The sequence below is a fragment of the Oculina patagonica genome, chromosome 13 (genome assembly GCF_052425735.1).
Source record: "Oculina patagonica isolate OP01 chromosome 13, crgOcupat, whole genome shotgun sequence".
NCBI classification, from domain to species: Eukaryota; Metazoa; Cnidaria; class Anthozoa; order Scleractinia; family Oculinidae; genus Oculina; species Oculina patagonica.
Window position 1 is genome coordinate 32,225,506 of NC_135770.1, and position 26,152 is coordinate 32,251,657.

At 38.1% G+C, this 26,152-nt stretch overlaps 2 protein-coding genes across 3 annotated transcripts in view; both read right to left on the reverse strand.

Moving 5' to 3' along the window:
• The window catches only part of LOC144635250 (uncharacterized), a 91,281-nt gene that overhangs the window by 46,198 nt on the left and 18,931 nt on the right, over nucleotides 1-26,152 (reverse strand). The window contains exon 1 of one of the 2 annotated variants that reach the window (XM_078494351.1): nucleotides 1,891-1,983. The exons of the other annotated variant lie outside the window; for it this stretch is intronic. Within the exon in view, the coding sequence (XP_078350477.1) occupies nucleotides 1,891-1,944 (54 nt within the window). The 5' untranslated portion in view covers nucleotides 1,945-1,983. Of the gene's footprint in view, nucleotides 1-1,890; nucleotides 1,984-26,152 lie in introns of those variants that run through there. 2 annotated transcript variants of the gene reach the window in all.
• On the reverse strand, nucleotides 7,816-11,503 carry LOC144635596 (uncharacterized). The gene is made up of 4 exons (XM_078494686.1): nucleotides 11,233-11,503; nucleotides 10,679-10,746; nucleotides 9,915-9,953; nucleotides 7,816-8,517 (listed from the first exon to the last, which is right to left on the reverse strand). Exons 1-4 carry the CDS (start codon nucleotides 11,501-11,503, stop codon nucleotides 7,894-7,896), a joined length of 1,002 nt encoding a protein of 333 aa, XP_078350812.1. The 3' UTR covers nucleotides 7,816-7,893.

The following is a 26,152-nucleotide window of genomic DNA, read 5'->3' on the forward strand; positions in this document are numbered from 1 at the left end:
CCGATCCGATCCGGTCCGATCCGATCCGGGTTTTGTTAACGCCCCTCTAAAATACCGAAATCATCTTCTGAAGCCCATAAATTTACAAAGCCAAAACATTACATCCACTTGGCATAAACAGACGTGACGAAGCACGTCATTGATACTTGTTACTTACTTCTTAGAACCAATCATTGTTTAGTATTTTATTTAAAAAAATATTTGTAACGATCCTTTTATTTTTCTTACATTTTTTCCGCCCAGCCCCTGAGGAAGGTTTGTATTGCAAACCGAAATATAGGAAAAAGTTTTATCAATACATTTTAGTTGTTTTTTCCACTTTGTTTATTTTTGACCGCTTTATCCGTCAGGATCAGTTTGCCGTCTATATTTTCCGTTTTAACTAATTTTCTGATCCAGGTTTTCAAGAGGTCTGGCACCACTCATCGGTTTGTCGTTGTGATATTGCAGATTTTTGTGATATTTTTATAAAAGTGTTTGTTGGATATATATTTAACAATATTAATTATACGCCGAAAGCGAAGTGATCTCGGCGAATATTCCCCGTGACGAATAGCTCCGGACTGAAGAGAAATAAATATATATATTTTTTTCTCAATCGATCTGACTGAGTTTCGCATGACCGTGTTCGATCTACAAAACCACCGTTTATACAGCCAATTCTATTGCCTTGAGAACCATCTCCTTGAAATATTTTCGGTCCAACAGCCTTGGTAGTCAATTTCCAAATTCCCAACGCTTTGAATATCCCGGACTTTGCAGTGATTTCTTTAGAATGAACGAAAATTTCATTCAGCAAATGCCACCATGTTTACTTGCGTCGATAGCAAAGGTGACATGGTTAAGTAACCAAGCCTTGAAATGCTATATTCACAGCCTAGCGCGGTGAATATAACGCCATAAACCAGAGCTTCTCAACCAATCAGAATATCCCATTCTAATATTCATCTCTGGAAATTATTTTAAGAAACTGGTATATAACCAACTTACAGCTTACGCCGCTCTTCTTTATCGCCTTACATCCAACATGCGCTCATGGATTCAGTGCCAGTTTTGTCATTACGAGTAAATTTTCTTACCAGTTCAAGGCTAATTCAGAATTAGAATGTAAACGAAACCTGGTTTTTTTAAGTTTTGCAAGGTCAGTGTTTGTCCTGTTCAAGGCCGACTTTAACCGAGTCAAAACAGCATCAAGGTATTCCAGCTGAAATAATGAGAGAACACCTTTGTTTCTCTGACTTACGCGAAAAGTCAGATTACTGAAAAGGCAGCCTTTCAGAATAGAATGCCTTTATATTTACTGTATTTTCTACAAGAAAGGAAAATAAATTAATGAAAAAACCGATGAGGAGTTACATCGACACTTTTCTCATCCTAATTTACAGTGAATTAGTTCTTGTTGAAAGAGCATCTTTTCATGCGATTCACAAGAATAACGCAATCCTTGCCCTACATGGTAGTACTCTTTTCAATAACAAAAATTTTACAATTATTTTGTGAAATCGTGCGAAATGTCACCTGATACTTAGTCGAGATGGCCGTAGGCCAAGTGCGCAGTCAATATTCCTCAATATCAAGCATGGTAACTGTTTTTTAATTCAATAAATTGTTAACTAAACGCATTTTTACAGCTACATAAACTTCGGTTATACAGCGTTTAGCAAGGCGTCAGACTAATCTTCGCAAACTTCGTATATCGCAGGGTATTTGTTATGTACGGATGAAGGATAAGGAAGAAGTCCTGAACATATATGGACTTTGTGCCAGTTAGCTGAATAAATAATCTAAATGCCTGGAAAATTACCCTCCAGAAGCTGTCAGGGAGAAAAAAACAACAAATTAAACATACAAAAAGTTAAATCAAGCTAAAAGGAAGACTTTTTAACGAACCCTTGTAGTGAGAGTTATGTTATCAGTCATAAGCAACAACTCGCTCCTTGTCATGTTGAGATCAGTTCGGAGAGCATTGTAACCAGCCTCTGTCTGTATTTGATGGAAATCAGAAAACTCAGTAAGTCACACACAAAAGAATTAGATTGCTGTGAATGTATTTTAAATAAATGGTAAAAAGTACAGCGTCAGAATGAATGTTTTATACCACTCTTTGTAGGGAGCAAGTGATATGACTGGCATGTTGTTGTAGTAATCCCTTAGTTACAATTTTTCCTGCAGTTGGGTGAAAAGAAGATTCAAATAATTCATATTCTCTCACTAGGCTTTAACTTCTTCATAAAAGCATTCTCTCGCCCGCTTCAGTTGCGCGGTTTACGAAACAGGAGAGAACTTGTACACTATTTTTTTTCAGTGAAGGGCGGCAGTAGCTTGTGTGTCAGTGGGTCGGTGGGTCCCTCAGTGATTTGGTTAACGCAAACCTAACTTTATGACCAATCAAAGATACAGCGATCGTGGAAGTTTTTTACCTTCATTTTAAATGCTGCGAGGTCATCAAGGTGCTCCATCTAAAACAAATGAGAGACACCTCTTAAACAAAAAAGTTGTGCTATAAAAAGAGATGACATTTTTTGCCTTTCGGGCGCGAAACGCAAATTTGTCGTATTTCACGATTTTCTTTTTTTAAATTGTGACATCCTAGTTTACCCAGAGTTATATTACTTGTAAGACCCTAAAGAAGAAAGGCAGTACCTTTCAAAATATTGGCTTTTAGATATACTGCTTAATCAGCCTTGCATTTTTCGTTTATTTAGAATTTCATTGCTGAATAGATCCTCCATTAGGATCAAGTGCTTCTGTTTTGTTACGCTGGTCCTTGCCTACACAATTTAAAAATATGTCAACTTGTAGAGTAAGATAACGACTTTTTACTCAGTGAAAAATAATTTCTCGGTGCATAAATAGAACGAAAACCTTAGGCGAAGAGGTTCCATCCACCTCCCCCTTGTACCACAGTGGGGGAATGAATTTGCTTGTACGTCCGAGGGTTAATTTTATTTGGGTCAAACTATTCTGTTTTATCGTTGCTAAATACTTAAAAGAATTCTATGCAGAGAACTGAATGAATGAAATTCAGTTCTGGTAAGCAATGTTTGCGAATTGTTTTTTTTTTTTTCAATTTACTAGGTGCTGCTCACAAAGACGTGACTTGTTTTTGATCCCCTGGTTGTTTCTTGCGACTGAATTAGCACAAACTATTTTCTTTTATCGTTGTTCAATACTTTAAAGGAGACAGAGCGAGGGATATTAAAACAAAAAAAAATTCGTCTGCTTGTTTTCTTTACGTCTTTACTTCAGCCTAGAAGTGAACAAAGCGCCAAGCTTTGGCCGCCAAGAAAATGCTCCTTCCCTCTGTTGGGTTGCCTTGAGACTCCCCTCCCTCTTTCCCAGTGTTCGCACGGTCGGTCGTATGGTGATGTGATACCTAAGATTTCTCGCATCGATGGGTTACCAACATTTCTTACCCAACCGGTGCTCCGCTGACATGATTATAACAGAATCATTGGTAAGTATATTTTTATCACAGTATATGTCATTACCAAACCCAATTGAAGGTTTGTAATATTCTCCTTGAGGGCTGCATCCATTGCCAGGCTTTTGGAGGAGCTAGAAGAAGCTAAAAATAGAAAGAACCTTTGCTGTAAAGATACACATGTTAAGAAAACAATCCGTAAAAAAGCGCTCGCTGAAACACGTACTTTTACAAGTATTAAGAGTGAATGTAAGCAAAAATCAAACACAGCGCGACAAAGATGAAAGAATCGACTTCGCTCTCCTTTTGCATATATGGGAAGCTCTTAGTAAGAATGGTAACGCATTGTAATTTTTCCTTCAAATAGTTTTGAATTTCCAAGGAAAATAATATTTTCGATTTCACCTTCAGACTCGATTCAGCGGGATTCGGCGAGTCCCGACCTGCATAAAAATCGACCATTTTTAATACTGCCAATTTATTATTTATTTCTTGTCTATAAAATATAAAATATAAAATACTTCTGTTTTAGCTATTGGATTACATTTGTTATCATTCGATCCATGTTCCCTTTCCTTTTCATTGACCGAGGGCCTACCACGTGACTGGCAAATAACTGCCTATAAATAACGGTCTGCTCGTGCCTATTGTCGTCTGACAGCGAATTAAATATCTAACCGAAAGCTTAGACAGATTCCATTCATCGACGAATGCCGTTTTTCGCTTAAAAATATTCCTTAGTTCTCTGAATCATAATAAAATGCTCAAAAACCTGCTCAAAACTCCTAAATTGCGTTTTGCAACATTTCTAGACAATTATGCAGCAATTTTGTATCAGACTCTTTTCGCATGAATTTCGAGGTAGTGCAATATTTTCCAGAGCAAGGATATTTGCTGCTGTTCCTTGCTGTGAATTAGGAAACTGTTGATCGAGCTACCTTAAAACTTGAAAGCTAAGCGTCTTAAACTTTACACATGCTTCTAAGTACTTTTAATATCTTTGGTACCTTCGTCTGCGGAGCAGCCACATCCGTCGCCGATTTTTCCGAACAACATCAGTAATGTCAGCAGAAGAACCACGAGAGAAATTGAGCACATAGTGATGACCAGCGTCAACAAGGCACGATTTGATCCTTGTGCAGCGTTCGCACGGCCAGTTTCTTTCTCTGCCGCGTTCCGTTCAAGTTTTTCCTGTTCCTGTGGCTTGGTTTCCACCGAAGTCGCCTTATCATCTTCCAAAGTCGGGTTTACAAATGATCCCTTAGTCGATGTGTGCATCTCGAATATCGCCTATCTGTTGAATGTTTCGAGAATGGAGTCTCTTTACAAATAATTAACGGACCACACTAGTTGTCAATTTTTAATCTGCACGACGTATGTGTTCGTCAACTTCAAAATATATTTTATTTCATGAAAACCATCCTTTATCATCCTAGTATATAACGTTATCTCACTCACTTCATAGAAGTGCCACTTTTAATTTTAACGTTTTAACCTTTTTAGAAAATCCGCTTTTAAGACTTTTTTAAAAGCAATACCTATAGTACTCCTTAAATGTACACACTCCTTAAGAATCCGTTAATGTGCATACCTTTTAAGACTCCTGAAAAGTCCCGCTTTTAAGACTTCTTAAAAGTCCCGCCTTTAAATATGATTATCTAAGGACCCTGACAAGCGAGGACACATTGTTAAGGACACACAATTTGTGTAAAATTTGTCGGAGGCACAAATTTTTTTTATTTTTTCCAGAATTATTTTGTGTCCGCAACAAATGTTTGCCGATTTGCGCAGCATAAAAAAAACAAAACATTTATTTTGTGTCCCGCTCATTTTCCCACCCAAGAAACATCACGGGTAACAGTGTGGTCTCGTTTGCCGCGGCCTTAATGGCTTTGGTCTTAGTTTTTTATTCGTTAAATTACCTTTTAAAGTGCTTACTGTATGCACTGCATTTTCGGGGGAGTTCAAGTTTGCAAATTGGCCATTTTTTTGTACTTTGCGGAATTTGATTGGTGAAAATTGTTAATCTTGCAGGGAATTAATTTTTGCGATTTTCAGGAAGTCAAATTCAAGTACAATTACAACATTTTTGCTTGAGTGTCAATAAAAAAATATTCAAACTAAGTGTCAATCTATTACAATAACGTCTTGTTCTAGAGTGGCTGACAGCTCTGCTAATGGATCATGAACAAGTTCTATTTCATTTCATACATTATCTCACTAGTTATCGCTAAAAAAAGAGTCGAAAAGGGACCTTTTGATAAAAACCAACATAACTTTTGAAGCATATGTAAAGATGATACTGATGTGGACTGAGATTTCTGCTGTGGAATGTATTTTTGCGGGAAATTTTTGCGGTAATAACTATTTGTGGTAACATATTTTTTTGTGGGATATGAAAATATAACCCGCAAAAATCGCAATCAAGTGCCACACGGTTGCGTTAGCGAAGTTCCCCCTCCCCCCAGGCGACATAAGCAGCTGCCAGTGTTTTAAAGGAGCTGTGGTAATGACGGCGCAACTTTAAAAAAAATGGCCATTCTTTCACGGTTGTCATTCTCAATCTTTCTTAAGCGTCCGAAATTTAGAGTTTTTAGTATTGATCGAGTTATCTGAGATATGGTGGAAATCAACTGTACCTTAGCCAGCGAAAGATAATAACTTGGTACTAAGATAGTCTTGGCTTGTTAGCGGTCGTAATCACAAGCACAGTAAAGGAAGTACAAACTCACTAATTGATTAGGAAAGCTTAAACATCTTTTGCAGAACAATTAGCATACGTTTCTAATTATTTCGTGAGTCGCAATATACCTTTTAACTTTTCTCTATACCTTGAAGTGCGATTTGATAAGAAAATTGAGTACTGGCTAGAAATATTGAATAATTGGAATAAAAATTGAATATCGACAAGATTTAGGGATTATACACTCGTGGATAACGGGCTAGGAATAATAAATGGCCATGGGCAAAGTATTCCAACACTAAACCTCTGATAATTTTGTTTTCTCAAAAATTCAACGAGTTTACAGTTTATGTGAAAACTGAGGAGCATGAATAAAACTTCTCAGCGATCAGCTTCTTGTTTTGTTTGTTGTTTTATTTTGAGCAGCTGCGGTCTCAGCCACCGCCAGCGTACGTAGGAGTAGATATAATTTACTCACCTTAAAAAGATCGTTTAACAGTTTAGGGAAATGTTAGCATTTTAAATTAAAACATTAGAGTAAAATGCTTTGTTTGGGACTGGTAAATAAATAATTAACGATATTTAAACTGAAGGTAATTTTACTCTAGATGGTTTAAACCACGCAACGCTCTCTTTTTCGATAGGTTTAAAGGAGGAAGATACATTAATTATTGATCACAAAAAGAAAGTTAATGTGTGGCTTTCACAAAATGATTGACGGGGAATTTAGCTACTGGTTACTGCATATACTGATATGCAAAATACTCTTCGTCGTTGGTGCCCGTTATGCAAATAAACCAACTGTTCACTGTGTTATTTTCCTGTGTTTACTATACTATTTTGTCCTCACAGAACGTGAATTTGACTCGCGGCACGATCGAGTTTTCACTTTGAAACCCAAGCAAATAGACCTTGTCGCGATTTTCGACGCTATTTTTGAATGGTAGGCAAAGCGGTTAGAAATTACAGTGTTTGTATGGGAATCGGACGGCAAATAATATTTTCAAAAATTGAATTCTGGACAACTTGTGATGGTAAAGTTAAGAGTACTCGGCAAAAGTCGAACGGGGCGGCTGGCGTTCACCTCTCTCCCCCCTTAAACGTCCGATGGTAAAACGCTTTAACATAATCTTTGCGCGCGACCAGAGCAACTTTATCGTGCTATTTTATTGTCTTTACATGTAAAGAAAATAAAGTGTAAATAGGAGCGCGAACAATATCGTATTTCTTCTCTCTTGCGGAATAATGTACATTTATGTTTTTTTAACGGATGTCATGTAGGGCCAAGTATCTGATCCCAACTATTTTTACAGTAAATTAGCAGAAGTCAAGTAAAGGTTGTGGTCGCTACTTTTGAAGAGTTGCTGCATTCAGAGATCGGCTTCGTCTTGGATATACTTGTAGGGGAGAAATTGTATCGCTACTTTATAAGGGGGGGGGGGGTGGGGAACGTTACTTTTTGATTTGCCGCTGTGTGGTAAATGATACAAAAGTGTAACGAGGAAAATTAGTCAGGCACCCCACATTTTTCCAACACTGGTTTTATTTCAGCAAGCCAATATAACATCAACTACGTTGAAACAACATGATACAATAACATAACATCCTCTACGACTTATCTTTAAAACTTCCACTGAATTCGAAGCTGTTAATCCTGCAGTTTATCAGTTTATTTTTTATCTAGTTTATAAATCAATAAATAGTTGTCTTTACTTGCCGCACTGCTTATGATTGTGTGCATGCTGAGATAGCTGATAAATAGATCTTGACAAGCTGATTGTTCACACTAAATATCTTCTACAACGGTGACCTCGATGAACTTAATCCCAACTTTCTCGTCTTTGCCGTCTTTATAAACCTCGAGAGTGAGTCCGTTGCTGAGTACCAGTCGGCTGTTGAAGCCAGCGGTCTCCACGAGGCCTCCGTCATGAGCAGTGTAGCACGAGCCCCAGCTTTCATGTGCATCCAACTTGAGAGTGATAACAAACTGACCGGGATAGAAAGTGTCGCTTGGTCTGGATGAGTATCTGCTGATCTGTCTTATTTGCTTGAAGATTGTACCAGAGGAACCCTCAATTCCAAAACATGGGGGGCTGTCATGGTAATTAAATCTATCCAAAATCCAAAAGCCAACAAAACTAATCCCGTCAGATATCCCAAACATGGGATCGCTGTCCTCATTTTCACCGATATCGACATCATTGCAAACCACAATTTTAACTGTTAGCTTGGTGGAATTGTGCAAGACATTAGCAGGAATCATGGGTACTTTGAGGAGAGCGGCGTCATCTTCTGATGGATCTGCGGTGAACGTGAGCTGTTCAGTGATGTTCAAACGATAACTGTTGATGTACGATGCATGCGCCACAAGCCAAGATGGAGTCATAGTCTGATGGTAAATGATTTTCTCCTACGAAATAAGATTGTTGATATTTGATTTCATAGAAATTGGTGCAAAGTTTCATCCAGAAAAAAGGAAGTAAACGATTTAAATTCATCTTACACCTATGGACCAATATTTCGGCCTCTTATTTACCGTAATTGAGCCGTTATAGCCAGTAAGTCCAGTAAACTCCACAAAAATTTTTTATCCATTCAACTTAAAAAATTAAACACCGCGCCACTTTTTACTCAAATCATTTATTCACCTGGCAGATACAATTGCATTACGTAGATCGAACTTGAAATATCATGCAAACGAGTAATATTTATAATTTAAAAAGCTCCATTAGCTAAGTGATGTTGGAAATTACCGTACCCAAATTCGCAAGTAGCCAATCAGAAGCGCGATCTACTGTCCTGATATCATACGATATCAAGTCACTGACCTGATATGCCACCATATCACGGTCACTTTGAAGTAAAGTAGTGTTACTGTACGATGAATTGAAAAGAGGTTTTACCAATAAAACAGAACTTCGTAATTTAAATTTAGACTCAGTAAGTCGCACACACACAAACTAGATTGTTGTTAATGTATTTTTTAAATAAATGGAAAAAGTACATCATCAGTACAACGACTCTTTCGTATAAATTTTCTACAACAGTCTTTGGGTGGTGGTGGGGGCAGTGATATAACTGGCATATTGTTGCAGTAATCCCTTAATTAGAATTTTTTCTAGGGTAGTTTGACAAGAAGATTCAAATATTAAAATTATCTTACTGGGCTGTAACTTGTTCATAGCATCCGTATTGTGCTTTGTTTATTGATCCACATTTGCACTGCACACAGCCTAATCCCTTGGCATTCTCGCTCGTTTAAAGAAGCAATGTCACGGTATATGAAGTCATTTTTCTGATTCGTTCAAACGGAAGGAACCCTCAAAATAATAGTTTTTTAACATAGAAAAACAACAAAGGAGTAATAAAGAGGCGAAAATAACCGAGAATGGTTTTGACTGATAAAGATTAAGACAAATTTCGAACGAAAAATTTGAAGAACTTTGCCAATTTTTTCAAATTATGTTGTTCGTGACATAGCTCCTTTTAGCATGGAATCTGTTCTAATCATTGACGTCACCGAATAGCGATCTCTTGCCCGCTTCCGATCCAGGCTTCGCGCAGACATCGTGATCACAGTTTCAGGCCTCGCGCGGTGAACGAGACAAGAGAGAACACTCAAAGCGATTATTTATTTCAGTAAAGGGCTGCCAGTAGTTTAAAAAGTGAATGAATCTTCATTTTCTGTAGGGTCGGCGGGTTGGTAAGTCAGTTGGTAAAGGCAAACCATACTACGACAAATCACATTTTAAAAGAAAAGTAAAGAATGCTCTACAAAGAGATACAGCTATCATGAAAATTTTGTACCTTAATTTTAAATTTTTCGAGGTCTTCAATGCGCTCGATCTAAAAATAAAGAAAAGGAAAAAGAAGTTCTGCTATAAAAGGGATGGTAACTCCCACATTTCACGCTTCCGGGTACGAAATGAAAAGTTTTACTTTTGCAGTCCTGATACTTTGTGGAGTCAAAAACCTGCAAACTGCTCAAAGTTTCCTGAAAGCAAAATGCACCCTAGACAAAATTATGACATAACTTGCTAATGTTTTAACAAAAATATTCTTAGGAAAGATGAGAATTATTTTATCAGTAACTGTCGTATAACATACGCAGGTTGTTTGTCAGCTGCTTACGCTTTGATGGTTGACTGACAACTGTTTGGTGACACTCGACAAAATTTTAGTAGCTAGCCGAAAAAAATTGTTCGTACTAAACGCTGTGAACACTGTGAACATAGAGTCGTATCTTCTTGCTATTTGTTGAAATTCCTCATTCGTCCTCAGTAAGATGTCACTTAAACTTTAAGAAAGTCAACATCTTTGGGTGAAAAGAGCAAAAAAAACAAGATGGCACGATCCTCGATTTATCAAATTCGTTATTACTCTTATTACTATTTCACATTTCCCTTTACGTTTAAACTGCCCCGTCCCGATGCCATTGGCGCTATGTTGTTTATGATTCTGTCTCCCAAAACAAACTAGGGTTTTGTGACCTACTTTTTCTGTCAAGTGCAATAATGCTATTTGTGATTGTGGGATGACAAACTGATTTTAATCACAATTCATGTCCTTACCAAATTTAGCAGAAGGCTTGTGATATTCTTCTCAAATGCCTCCTTTTTGGCTGATTCCGTAGATGAAGCTTAAAATAAAAATAACCTTTTCTTAGCTGATATTGATATTGATAATAAATTCCGTCATAACATTGTCAAAGTAGGAGCCAGGTTGATCAACAGACTTATTTAACAATGTTATGGAGAAATTTGTCATCAATAAGAGGACAGACTCATAAAAAGTTGCCATCTTCTTTTTTACTAAAGAGCCAAAACGATAAAAGATAAGTAACCCTTTTTATCTTTACTTGACGAAAACTGAAGAAATTTTTTTAGTGCAACGAAATGTGCTGCTGTGCCTTGCTGTGAATTAAAGACTATTTAACCACTTAAAAACTGTAAAAATAAAACAACTTATACAATGCTTGACAAAAGTCTGTAGCTTTTTCATGCAGTCATCACCCTCTACTACATTTAAAGACAGTGAATGTTATCAACTGACAAAGAATTACAGAAATGACTCACTAAATAATAACTTAACAAATGCTTCTAAATACTTTCTATATCATTTATACCTTCGTCTGCGGAGCAGCGACACCCGTCGCCGATTTTCCCGAACAGCATCAATAATGTCAACAGAAGAACCGCGAGAGAAATTAAGCACATAGTGATGACCAGCACCAACAAGACACGATTTGATCCTTGTGCAGCGTTCACAGGGCTAGCTTCATTCTCTGCCGCGTTCCCTTCCCGTTTTTCCTGTTTCAGTGGCGTGGTTTCCACAGAAGTCTCCTTATCACCTTCCAATGATGGGTATATGAAGGATCCCTTGGTCGATGCGTGCATCTCGAATATCGTCTATCTGTTGAATTTTTTCGAGAATGGAGCTCTTTACAAACAAGAAGCTTGAGAAGTTTGAGAAGCTTAAAATCGGGCGCTTATAATTAGCTATCTGTTTTGACTTGAAAGGCAGGGTATAGTACAGTAAAAAATCACTGGAAAAACAGTCACTTAAACCTATTCAGGCCGGGGGGGGGGGGGGGCTTTTGAGGCCCGCGCTGACTTTGGACGCTTATAACCTTTTCAAGATTCAACCAAACGCTGCCAAACTTTGCGCGTTTATCTAAAATTTACCTCGCAATAATTTGGTAGGATAAGTTATTGTGCCAGTAACTTGAAATCACCATGGCAACGTCATTTTGACAGGCTTGTTTTCCCAAATTTGAATTTTTCGTGTTTCTATTTAATAATGAAAATCTGGAATGTTTTCAAGATTGCATTATTACTTAATGACATAATGGTCTCAATTTATAAAAATATATTTCGCACAATACAAATAAACGATTGAACTAGACGTCTAGAAAATATAAATTTGTAACACTTAGCAAAGTGCAGCCTTTTCGCAATACTTAATAAAGGCGGGGTTTTTACCTGAAGACCAATTTTTCCAACGCTTTAGGTGGCTGACGCAGTTCAGTATTTTCCAGCCCTTACACTTTAATGGAACAGTATACAACTCCTAATCAGGTAACTACTATTGTCAAGAAAATGATCACAACTTATTGACCAATGATTAGGTATTTGTTTCATACCATTACTGTAATAGCAACTGGTGAAGAATAGTAGTACTGACCCAAAGTATAAGGGCTGGAAAACACTGAAAACCATTTCAGCCGCGTTTCAAGGAATCCAAAAAAGCTTTACTTATCCCATAATATATATTTGTTTTGCAGTATTTTGTTAATTTTTGGACGATTTTGGGGGATGTCTGGGAGGCGATAGTTTTTCTCAAAGGATTAGTAAAATTTAGACAAATAAGAAATCTTGGAGATTAAGTGTGATTTTAAAATTTGAATTTGAAGTTAAAAATTGGTGGACGGACACCAAACAGTCTCCTGACAACCCGGAGTGCTCTTGCGAGGGGGTCAACTGTTTGGAGGTGTTTCCATTCTTTTCTTCAATCCCTTCTTTAAATCTCTTAAAGTTCCATTTACATTCAGGTATAACCCCACCTTAAGTTTTGTTCTTGTGAGAAAACAACAGAAGTCAAAGGTTGCGTGATATAACCAAGCATGGATTTTAATTCTCCCTCCCTTTCCATCTCCTTAGCCTTTCACTCCCACCTGTCCCTCCCTTTCTACTCTCATTCAATTTAATGTTTGTTTACATTTCCTAACCAATTCAGTATCATACTAATCTGTGCCAAGCAATCAGATAATAACAGAAATTTACCTTAATTTTGATCTCCCATACCAAGACCTTAGAGTATAAACCGCTAATAAAACAAAACGCACTTGATAATAATTCTCTGAGGTTATACACCTTGCAGTATTAACGTACTAACGAACTTGATAACAAACCCCATGTCGTACTAAGGATCTTTACTGATCAACATAGAAAATAAGTTCACAATGGTTTGTTCCCAAAACGTTTTTTACTGTACAGAGGGTCTGTCTATTGACCTGTAACTTGTTTACCGTATTGAAAAATTCAGAACGAACCGACTTCTGCCCGCTACCATGATATCATGTTGAAAAATTAGCTCGTTCGAAACCGTAGCAAAATCGTTAGAGACAGACAAGATACAGCCGTTTACTGGCAGTCTTTGAAAATCCTGAATTTCGTCAAAATGAGCCAAAATAAAGTTTTAAAATTTCCTTTATCAATATAGTTCTTATCATTTTATTCAATTCAATGAACTGCTTTTATGCAGTACTGTCCACAAAGATTTCGATTTCCTCAAAGTTTCGGGACAAATGGATACAAAATATTTCGTGCAGAATGTAATTTGATTAAGCGAATGTTTTCACGTCTATAAATACTTCAAGCAGTGAATGAAAAACCGTTTTGTTTTCATCGATGAGAACCACTTTCAAATAGTTAATGCATAAAAAATAACAATCAGATCAGAATACAATAATTATTAATGTAAGGTCTCGCTATTATGTCTCGGCAGAGATACTTCTTTTTTGCAAGTTCAAATGTATGCAAATTTCGTGTGAAATGTAATTCGATTCCATTGTCTTGTTTACAAACTCTTTCTTAAGAAAGTTGTATTTTCGTGAATAAAACCCATTGGCCTGTTTTGTTTTCCTGATCATGTTTGTCTGTGATTTTCACAAAACATGTGGTCTTTTTTTCGGAAATTTAAGTTGTACAAAAATTCCTATTTTGAACACAGATGTCACTTCCGGAATTTCTCATCTAAAATTCAATTGGTATTTAATTATAATTATTCGAAGTTTTCATTTTCAAGTCATCTTTTCATTCGATAGCTTTACTGATCTCGTAAAAAATTCCATTCAAGTTCGCACCAATACTGTACATTGCCAATGTTTTGCTGACGTCTTGAGAAGTGTCTTACTAACGTCACTAGTCAAATCTAAAATATATCCAAATCATGTTGTGCAAACATTCTACTCTTTGTGACAGGCGACTTTGACACCCAACTGTGCGGAAATGAAAATCGACATATATGAAAAATAAGTGGAGTCCGCCTCAAAAAAATGTACCGCCAGATCACACTGCTATTTGTAAAAACCAGCAAAGCGTTTAGTTTCAAAGTTTCCCACAAAAACATTGCGTGACATGAATGACGTTACCCCTTTTATTTGCAAAAATAGCTTCAACTTGTCAAAGCAACTACAGTTTCACAATGGTGACTATTAGTACTTTACCCCTTAAGCTTTTTTCTCTGTCTTCCCACCGAAGCAAAGAAGAGAACCAGATTGCAGATTAGCCCAAAAGTCGACCCAGTGTTCCTACAACGATTTACTGTCAAAACTGAAATGAAACCGATTGGCCCAGGCTATCCCCGTCATTTTTAGCCGACAGGAGACTATCGTCTAGGACGCCCAAAGGGTAAACCATAAATCGGCCACGCCCGATTAATAAGTAACGTACCACACTAGTTGTCAATTTGTAATTTGCATGTCTACGTGTTCTTAAAGTCTCGCTTTTAAAAATGATTGTCTAAGGACCCTGACAAGCGAGGACACTTTGTTGTGGACACACCATTTGTGTAAAATTTGTCCGAGGCACAAAAAAAGGTCTGTGTTTTTTTTTTTTTTCAGAATTATTTTGTGCCCTCAACAAATGTTTTGCCGGTTTTTGCAGCGTGAATAAAAAAACAACAACGATTTTTTGTGTCCCGCTCATATGCTCACTCAAGAAACGTCACGAGCAGCTGCCTTACTTGGTCTAATTTTTCTTTCGGTAAACTTAACTTTTAAAGAGCTTACCGTATGGCACAACATTTGTGCGGGAGTTCAATTTTGAGGATTGGCCATTTTTTTTTTTAATTTTGCGGAACATAGTTTTTTGATTGGTAAACAAATAGTTTATCTTGCGATTTTAAGGAAGTCAAATTCAAGTACAACATCTTTAATTTGCTTGAGTAACAATAAAAAATATTCAAATTAAGTGTCAATCTATTACAATAACGTCTTGTACTAGAGTGGCTGACAGCTCTGCTAATGGATTATGAACAAGTTCTGTTCCATTTCATACATTATCTCACTAGTTAACGCTGAAAAAAAGTCGAAAAGAGACGTAGGCACCAACATAATTTATGAGGCACAAGTAAAGATAATACTGATGTGGACTGATATTTCTACTGTTGAATGTATGTTCGCGGAAACATTTTTGCGGTATTTCATATTTGCACGTATTTTTTCAATCATGAAAAAAAAAAAAAAGAAAAATGAAACGCAAAAAATCGTAAAAATTAGAACCCGCAGAAATTACGTGCAAGACAGTGGCGCCAGGGAAGTTGCAACCACCTGACATAAAACGTTTCCAGAGTTTGAAAAGAGCTACCTTACGGACAACGCTGAAAAAAAAAACATGGCGAATTATTACCTCTTACTAGTTTTTTTTTCCCTTTTTTACCTTAAAAACTATTATTTTTAGGGTATCCTTTAATTTGAAAGAAATTTTGCACATCAAAAAAATATGACTTGAAATATCGTGACAACTCTTGGATGATTGCAATGGTAAAGTTAATAATTTAGTTCTCCCTAAGAACAAAGGCTACCTTCTCTACATTTAATTATTGTAAAACAGCAAATATTACCAAGGTATTGAATGAGTTTAAAGTTTAAATAACGGGAAATTAGATAGGGCCACTGGCTCGACTGCGGTACAAATACATCGTATAATTTATATACCTGAAATGTACGGTAAGTATTTGATATGCATGGTTACAACATTTTGGGGCAAAGAAAGCTCTCAGATAGAAGTGGAAAGTCTCAGAAATGGACGTGAATTTTGTCCAAACTATTTTCTGATTTTGAAAGGCTGATGTTTCATCTCTGTTCTAGTTAAGGAGTAGAGATATAGGGGAAGGAATCTGACATATATATCGTTCAAGATAGCCGAGTACCACTGAAAAAGCCCCAAAAACGGCTGCAAGGGTAAACGTTTCTAGTCGAGGAAAACGTTCGAAACAGTTTCGTTCAAGTTATCTGAAACATAGTGGAAGTCTACTGTACCTTAGTCAGCGAAGGATGGTAAGTTGATGCTGGGATCGCCTTGGCTTGTTAGCGGTCGTAATCACCAGTACAGTAAAGGAAGTATAAACTCACTAACTGATTAAAATGCAAACATCTGTTGCAGAACATGACAATTAGCACGAGTTTGATCCTGAGATCGCAATATACGTTTTTACTTCACTCTGTAACTTGAAATGTGATTTAAAAGGAACATTGAGTACTGTCTGGGAATAATGAATAATAAAATAATTGGAATGAAAATCGAATATCGACAAGATTAAGGGATTGAATACTTGTGGATAATGGGCTAGGAATTATAAATGGAGTGAACAAAGACCAAACCCCAAACACAAAACCCCTGATAACGTTGTTTTCTTTACAATTTACAATCGATGATAATTTACGTCTTCAACAAGGTTTTTAGTTTATGCGAAAACTGAGCGGTCTCACCCACCACCATCAGCGTAGGATTAGGAGTAATTATTTTATTTTGCTCAAAAAGACCATTTAACACCGTAAAGCTCAGGGAAAAATTAACGTTTTAAATAAAACCATTAGAGAAGTTGATTTTGTTGGGACTGATTTCACTCGCAGCCAACATTTAAAACTCGAGGTAATTTTAAGCCAGATGGATCAAACTACACAACGCTTTTTTTTTGTTGATCACAAAAAGACAGTTAATCTGTGGCTTTCTCGATATAATTGACGGTAAAATTAGCGTTTGGTTATTAAATATAATAATTGGTACTCCAAACTGATCCAGCTACTTTTAACTTTTAAAATCCTGTTTAAAATGAATCAGTTTGTAAGTTAATCAAAATAGACGCTAGAAAACTTACCGTATTGACAGTGTTTTTATAGCTAAGACCGCTAGACCAATGCAATTTTTCGAATCCTTTCCCAAAGAAATGCACGGATCACGAATCCAAAAAATCCGGATTTAGATTTGATCTGATGTATATCCACTCTGAGTGTGGATTTTTCAGATCACTAATCCCTGATTAATCCATTTTTGGACTGATTTAAGTAAAGAAACACAAAATCCGTTTTTGAAAACAAGAATCCAGATTTGGATTTTTCCAAAGAAACGCACCCTAGGTTGGACAGAAATCGAGTAACAGAATTATACTAATTTCTTATCAGAGCCTGAGAAAATGAAGTTTAAAGTTCACAAGCTGTAGATAAAATCTCACACGTACGTTTTTTGTAAAATCGTCTTTTTAGCGATTCAATGGAATTCAGTGGAACATTGTATTGTTTTCGATGTTTAGTGTTATTAGAAATGATTTCTTTTGATAAGTAGTAGAGAGGGGATTCGACAAATAACACCTGTGAAGTAGTGACTTTTTTCACAGCTGGAGTTTGTTATTGGCGATGAGTCATGATATTACAACGTCTAAAAATATCATTCGGGTAATCCCCGACACCCACACACAAATTTGCATGTCTTGTTTTGACAAGCCCTTGACTGTAAGTGTCACGTCACGCTTTCCGCTCAACTTCATTTTTCTTGCACACTCATATTAAAAAAGCATTTGAACAATTGCAGACATTGGAATATACACAAATATGGGCAGAGGAAGAAGCGGAGTTTGCAACTTAAGTGGAAAAAAAACTTGAAAAGGTTTATTGGAACCCCTTCAAAAGTCTTTAAAAACGAAAAAGTTTCAAAAGAAAACAATCAAACAGTGATTTTATTGTCAGAAGAGGCGATCGCGCAGTTGAAAACTTTTGACAAAGAGCTTGTCGCAAACCTCTTGACAGGAAATTGACTCTTTTAAAACTGTTTTTTTTTTGTACGTCTTAATATTTACTAGAAATTATTAAATTTAACAAACCTGTTTTTGTATTTATTGCTCCGTTTCTATTTGCAATTGCGGCCAAAATTTTGTCTCCTTTTGATGCTTCTAATGAAACTATTTCCTGTTTTTGGAAATTAGACTCGGTTGGACTGACTGTGGCTGACCCCCTTCCACCATCTTTTGTTTGAACCTTGATAAACACCTGTACTTTATCATTTACAATATTATCATTTTTTTTACTTTCAATAAAAAAACTGCCATTCTTCAATTATTCCATCAACGGGCATAATGTAGTAATTTAAATTAAAATTAAATTTAACCAAATAAAAAACAACAGAACTTGAGCCAAAACCACCTTCAAGAGTAGTTGTACCATCTGTTCCATCATAAAAACCGTTTATGACAAAATTTTTGTCTTTTTTTAGAAAATAGTTTTTTAACTCGTATCCATTCATATCAAGATTTGTTTCCAACAAAAGGTCTCCACCTGAAAAAGTAAAAGGCTGTTCGTAAATAACACTTGCAACATCGGGCTGATAGCCTCTTACTCCGTAAGCAATCAAATGAGCTTGCTCACTTGCTTTTGACCCAAAGTAACCAGGATTTGTGATGTCAAGAAAAATTGTGTCGTCTAAACTAGACGGTTCTTTTTGTGAATGAATTATTGTTCGCAAATATTTTGGCCTGTGGTTGTTGAAACGCCTTGTTTGAAAATTAAGAGTGTCACCGCCCAAAGGCGATGAAGGGTTTAAATTCCAATTAAGGTCACTTTCCGGGAAAAAAAGTTCAACACATAGAGTGAAATCGCCGGGCATTACCCTTGAAATATCTATTTTTAATCTTGTATTGAAACTGTCTCCTGATTTTAACAAATTAAAACGAAAAGCTTGTCTGTTTAAATGGTGAATTCCGGAATCAAAATTATAAACAGTTGTTAATGAATCAAAATTTGTCACTCCGGTAAAAGATGAATCTGAAAAAAACAAGTAAGAAAAAAGGTTTTCTTTTGTTCCGGAAGAAATAGCTGAAGTGGCAACGTAATTTTTCATTGACGTAAAGTTAACAGCGTCTTGGTCTCCAACAGGATTTGCAAGCTGTTTAATTGAATGGTCGTTCATTACTAAATTTTGATTAACAATTCCCATTTGTCCAGGGTCGCCTTTTACTCCTGCGGGTCCTTGAGGTCCGGCTAGTCCCGTTAAGCCTGTATCTCCTTTTGGACCTTTTTCTCCTGCAGGACCAGTGTGGCCAGCAGGCCCGGTTGCCCCCACAGAACCAGTTGGGCCTGTTTCTCCTTTTGGACCAGCAGGACCGGTTGGACCAGTTGCACCAGCGGGGCCTGCGGGGCCAGTGGGACCGGTTGAGCCTTGTGGACCAGCAGGACCGGTAGCGCCGGTTAGTCCAATATTACCTTTTTCACCTTTTTGGCCAGCGGGGCCAGTGGGGCCAGTGGGGCCAGTGGGGCCAGCAGGGCCGGTATTGCCAATTGGGCCAGCAGGGCCAGTTAAACCGACAGGGCCAATGGAGCCAGCAGGACCAGTTGGGCCAACAGGACCTTGAGGACCGGTATCGCCTTTTCGTCCAGCAGGTCCGATTGAACCTCTTGGACCAGGAGGGCCAGGAGGGCCAGAAGTTGATGAGCTGTCTGAAGGATGACCTGTATCTCCGTTAAAAGCTCCCATTTATATATATTCGTCAAAATTTTTTTGGTCTGTTGTGTTACAAAAAAAGAAAATCTGTTAAAAGGTTGGTTTTGAACCATAACCCTTTGACAATACCCATGAATTGTAGCTTTTGGTGCCTCCCTTCTGTTTATAAGCCTTGTATTCACGTTTGTACCTTGCAACCATTTGTTTGGCAGTTTCATAAGATACAGGAGCGGGCTTTAATGCATCTGTAAGTAATTCATACCCTTGTTTCCAATCAACAATCCACGGTAATTTTTTTTTTTCACGGCGTCATAGGTCTCTTTAGGGTTTAAATGCTTCAAGAAATCAAATAAATTACCCCCTTCTTGTGCTTTGACGAATTTTGTTTTCATTGCACCGCATTGGGCACAAATGCATTTAAGCATCAGGCGTCCATTTTTGGTTTGTACAATTTGTTCACTGTTGGGTATGCATTTGGTCAGTTTTTTCTGTTTGACGCAATAACTTGTAGCCATCTATATATATTCGTCAAAATTTTTTTTTGTCGTTTTTTTTGGTCTGTCGTGATACAAGAAAGAAAACCTCTTGTTTGTTGCACGATCAAAAAGCTCTCTGTTTATTCCAAGCTCATCAGCAATACGGTTATTTTCTCTGGGAAGAAATGAAAAAATGCAAAAATGGCTGCAATTATCACGAATATTTTTTGGCACTTTGAAAAAACATTGAGAAAGATAAATGACGCTGCATTGCCGATGCCTTCCGTTTATGAAGTAATTGATAATTTCGTTTTGATTGCTTTCACAAACCATGTCGTCAAATATGACTATTTTTTGGTTATCATCTGTAAGATCTTCAAGCGGAATGACGTCTTCTGATGCTTCAATAACTTCATAACCAGTTTCTGGATTAACTCTTTTTTCAAAATCCTCGAGAATCAACTGGTACTTTTCTTGATGAAGGTTTTTTGCGCAAAGATAAATTTTGTCGTAAACTAAAAGCTCATAAAGCATGTGTAAAAGAATGTTTGTTTTGCCAGAGTTGCTTGGACCACAAACAAGCATGCGAAAGGTGTCTGATGGCATGCTTGGATGTTTTTGTTTGCGAAGAAAAATCAGGATCGTAATTTGGAATCTTCATTTTTTTGTTGATTATATATATACGCGAAAAGATGTCGATGAAAAAATGGCAAACACTTGCTGAAAAAAAGGCCGCTGTTGAGCGTCAAAATGACAAAATACTTACTGCAATGAAAAACAAAGCTATTGAAAAAGAATTCGGACAGCTTTCAGGTGAGGAGGTATTTAAACCGCTAACACGAAGGCTTGACCGCGCCTTTACCAAGCAAATAAAAACCGATGCTGAAGAAGGTCCAAACTATAACATGGATGATTTCGATCTTTATAACCCATTTGGTGAAGATTTCAGGCCAGATGTGGAAACACCCCCACCAACTCCGCCGCCGTCACCAGAAGTACCTGACTATTCGATGGTTGAATCTGACCAAGATTTCGAAGAGGAAACTCCAACATCATCACCACCATTAACATCATCACCAGCCCCACCTCTTGCGGAAAAGGAAGATGATGATGATGATGATGATGATGATGATGCAGAAGGTGATGATGTTGCAGAAGGGGGTGATGATGGCGCAACGCCGTCACACGACTTGTCTCAGTCAGTTGAACGGGCCAAATGGGGAACACCACAAAAACCAGGAATCGAGGGATCAGAATCAACAGACCTGCAGGTGCTAAACAGCATGTTGACAAAAAATGTAAACAATCCCGACTATGTCGTGAAAAGTCCGAAATCAAAATTTTACGGTTACACTCTTTCAGACATAAAAAAAGCGCGAGACGAAATTTTAGAAAGAAGGGGAGAAAAGAAAGCAAAATCTTCTTTATTTTTTGAAAAAGAACCACCAGATCAAGAGGGGAGTGGTGTTGTTGATGTGAACGATCTTGTTGACAGACTTTATATAAGCATCGGTTCCATTAAGGCAGGTAACACTTCAAAAAAGTTGCGAAGACAAATAGTGATATTGTTACAAATATTAACAAAACAAAAAGTGCTGACAACAGAAGAATCAAAAAAAAATTTACATAAGTATATAAGATGAAACATCTTAACCTTTTGCTCAACTCCGCGATTGCGAAAAAGAGTGATGCAAGAAATGAACCTCACAACTTTCAAATCCACTTTGATCCACCAATTGATTTGGATCCTGCAAAAAGGTACAAAGCAGCTCTGAACGAGCTTGTAACAATGAGCTATTCTTGGTTTAGTGTTTCGGAAAAATATGACAACAACAAATTTAAATGGAAGAAAAAAAGTGACTCAGACTGGGTCACTGTCACTATTCCTGAAGGAATGTATGATTACAAAGACCTAAACGACGCTTTTCAATCTCATACAGGAAAAACGGATGATTCGAAAGACATTTTCAAACTTTATTTTCACACTACGACATACAGGGTCATAATTCTTATTGCAAACGATTACGAGCTTGATTTGAGCGAAGGCAATTTGTCAGAGCTTATTGGATTTAACAAAAAAATCTTAAACGACATGAACAACGTTGGTGATCGTGTTCCGAACTTGACAAGAGGGGTAGACTGGATTTATATTCATTGCGACCTTATTTCAAGATCTGTTGATAATATTGCAGACGATGTTTTGTACACGCTGTCAACATCGACTCTTGAAATCTCTTACCCATTTTCGAAAGAGCCTCGTCGACTCTTGTGGCATCCGGTTAACAAATACCGGATTAATTCGATAAAAATCAGAATTAGTGACGGACAGGGAAATGACATTTTTTTAAACGATCAACCCGTTGCTTTGAGCATTGTTATCGAAGAGGAAGAATGATTTTTGAGAAAAGTATAGGATGAACCACCCAAGCGAGTGGACGAGGTTTTACGACAGAGGTCGATACAGATATCGGCACAAAGGAACAGGGGTCGTAAGAGACACTTTAATGTCTATCGGAAAACGATTTGCAAAAATCGGGAAAAAAAGGCAGAACAAGCTGTCGAAAAAACAGCTGAAAAAGCTATTGAAAAAACAGGTGAAACTACCAAAAAAGTTGCTGAGCGTGGCGCGGAAAAAATTCAGCAAGTTTTGAAAAGAAAAAAAAGTCTCTTACCTGAGTCAGAAAAAAAGCTTGAGGACTTGATGAAAGAAAAAGAACTTAACCAAACATCGAGAAAAAAGCTTGAAAATATTTTAAGAAGAAAAGAAGCAAGGTTGAAGGTAAACCAAATCGTCTCAGAAAATTAAAATTTTTTTGCAGATATATATACCTGGCTTTGGGAGCGATGTTCAGAAGCGGCAAGTTTTTGGAAAAAACTGAGTTTGTGCGGTTTGCGCTAGACAAGCCAATCAGCATTCCTGGAAACGCTCAGCACCAGACAAAAACTGGCTACAAATTTTCTGTGACTGACAGAGACAACTGGTTCGACTGGTACGACGCTTACATCCGAGCAGATTTCACATTCGAAGCGACCGCAGATGGGGCTGCTGTTGCAGGAGACACCCGTTCCGCGCCGATTAATGGATCTTTTTCTTTGTTAAACAAACTTGTGGTCAAATCTGCTGGCAAACCTCTCTATAATGTTGACGACGTTCACAAGCTGATATTTATCAAAAACTTGTTAGATTATTCTGATGACTTCTCCAGAAGCGTGGCGAAAAGCCAGTTTTGGTATCTTGATACGGATGACAGTGATATTACAGCAGCGGCTGCAACAAACCTTGGAATTCGTCAAAGGGGGTTGTTAGCCCACGCGGGTGCAACGGTCAACACTATTATTCCTCTGAACAGGTACTCTTTTTTGAAGAGCTCAGTGACAAGCTTTTGCCACCAATGCAGCTTGAGTTTGAATTACAACTTCAGTCTGACGCAGAAATGATTTGGCAGAACGACGGTACAAACAGGCGAATTGTTGTAAGAACCCTTGAGCTGTGGGTTCCAATGCTTCGGTTCACGAGCGAAGGGCAAATGCTTGCGAACGAAGACTTTTTAAAACCAAGAAAGTGGACTTACATGAGTGAAATGGTGCAGCCCAGCAGCAGCCGACGTGATGCTTTTGGAACTTGGCAGATAAATCCTGGAATCAAAGACGCAAAGCACGTCTTTATCTTCATCCAGCAGAGCCGAAAAGTGAACGCTCTTACCCAGAACCCGTACTTTTTTGACACTTTTGACATTGACGGAGATGACTCAGCAAAGCTCGCCACTTGCATGCTGCAGTACGGTACTTCTCAGTTTTATCCTGAGCTGGAGTATGACGAAAATTTCAAGCTGCGAATCCTCAACGACGTGATGAATTACCGTTACCGAAAGAATGATTACAATACAGGAGTTCAGCTGCAAACAAGCAACTTCAGCACACTTTACCCTTTTCTTTACTTCGACCTTCGAGAAAACAAAGACAACTTGACAAACGATCCGAAGCAGATGGTTTTTCACTACAGGCTTAACGAAGCGGCAAATGCCCAGGATTACACGATATACGCAGCTATTCTGTACGAAACCGAAATGGTTCTGAGGCAGGTGGGTAACGAACTAGTTGTGGTCTGAATTTTTTCACAAAATATATACACGATGACTTCTTACCACTCACGTAAGGTCGTGCTTTCTGAGGGACAAAAAGAAAGCCTCGCCAAGGCGTTTTCGAACAAAACAGCAATTACACTGAGACTAAAGTACGAAGACATTGCAGGAGGAGCCGGAAACACTTTGCATCTGACAGCTCGTCAAATCAAAAAAATTCAAGAAGCCGTTAGCGATAAAAGGGGAGTTGATCTGAAAATGAGCAAAACGCAGATCAAGAACTCACTCAAGCTTGTCAAGGCCGCGGTTCTCGGTAAAGGGCTGCAGGTAAAACCAAAAGGCGGCAATGACATGAGAGTCCATCCTTCCGACGTGATGCGGCGCCCGCCCCCATTCATTGGAACTTGGGAAAAAAAATGAATTTTGAGGATGTCCCTTTAACTGATTTTGACCTGTTTGCGTGGTGTACTTATCTCAAAATACCGATAAAAGGCATTTTTTCAAGAAACGAATTTTTGCCAAAAGAACACTCTCCCTGCATAATCAACATGGACGACTTGGGTGGTCTTGGCACCCATTGGATTTGCTGCTTTCAAGAAAGAGGAAGATACGAGTACTTTGACTCTTTTGGTTTGCCTCCGCCCGCAGAATGGGAAAATGATCTTGTTCTTAAGGGAAAAAAGAGCTTTTTGCGAAACGACAACCAAATTCAGTGGGAACAAAGCGTGCGGTGTGGCTACTACTGTTTGCTTTTTTTGAACAAACGAAACAAAGGGCGGTCGTTTGAGAAAATTCTTGAAATGTTTTCTGGCGATTTGTTGAAAAACGAGGCTGTGGTCAAAAGGTATTTTTTGCGTCAAGTATAGAATGGAGGTGTATTGCGTAAAGGAAAGGCAGTTCACTCCCAATGTGCCGGGAAGCGAAAGGGTGGAAACCACAAAAAACGGCCGAAAAATGTTGAAAGTCAAATGCGCCAGTTGCGGTATCACAAAGACGAGGTTCGTCAAAACTCAAGGTGCTGGAATTGACATTCACAAAGCAATCGGCAAGCTACCAAAACCGAAAAAAGGGTGGACGCTGCCGGGGCACAACTACACCGGGCCTTACAATCCTCTTGAAAAGCAGCTGACTTACGACCCCAAAACCGGAAAGATTTTGAAAATCAAACAGCAACCGACGGGGGCGACAGACGCGGTCGCAATGCAACACGACGTCGATTACGCTGTTTGTGCTGGTAAAAAGGATGAAAAAAGTTGTAAACACGCTGCAGACAAAAAAATGGTAAAAGCGCTTGATGCAGTTCCCAAAAAAAAGCGCCAGTGGGGACACACTTTGGCAAGAAATGTAATTGCATCAAAGCAAAAGGTTGGCTTAGGGGTTGGAGAAACGGTAAACAAAAAAATCGGGGAAAAAATTCCCGGTTTTCAGCAGGCGCAGGATCTTGGTATGATGATTACAGGAGCTATTGGCGGAGATAAAAAGCTTCTTGAAAAATATTGGTCAGGTGACATAGCCAAAGGCGCTTTTAACACCAAAACAGGTTTGTTCAGCAAAAAGTTTTGGACGCACCCTTCAGATAAGCAAGACCCCTCTTGCTCGGGCGTAGTTTATAAAAATGGAAAATGGCATAATTATTGAATCCAAATTTTTTTTGCTTACAAGTATAATGGCCACCGCTACCCAATACAGACGAGCCGAAATCAAGGCTATGAAACTGACCTTGGAAAATCAGCAGGCCCACTACGAAAAGACTTCCGCCAAATTCAAGCGCTGGCATACTCGCTGTCAGACAGCTTGCGCTTTAACGGGCGGTGCCGCGACAATTCTTACTGGCTCAGGTCTCGCAGCTTCTCTTTCCGCTGTCGGCATTGTCGTTGGAGGGCCTTTGATTGCGACAGCGACCGTTCTTTCTCTCGCGGCAACCTCTTTGAGCGTCACTGTCCAGTTTTTCTTGCGAAAAGCAAAAAAACACAAAAAAATACTTTCGCTCGCTG

What these genes read in the sequence shown, in the direction of transcription:
- LOC144635596 (XM_078494686.1), bottom strand. Translation starts at nt 11,503, where the DNA reads ATGCACGCATCGACCAAGGGATCCTTCATATACCCATCATTGGAAGGT. An exon ending in TCGCTGCTCCGCAGACGAAG is followed by an intron (nt 10,747 to 11,232) that starts GTATAAATGATA and finishes TTTTATTTTAAG; the next exon opens with CTTCATCTACGGAATCAGCC. An exon ending in TCGAAAAATTTAAAATTAAG is followed by an intron (nt 8,518 to 9,914) that starts GTACAAAATTTT and finishes CTTATTTCGTAG; the next exon opens with GAGAAAATCATTTACCATCA.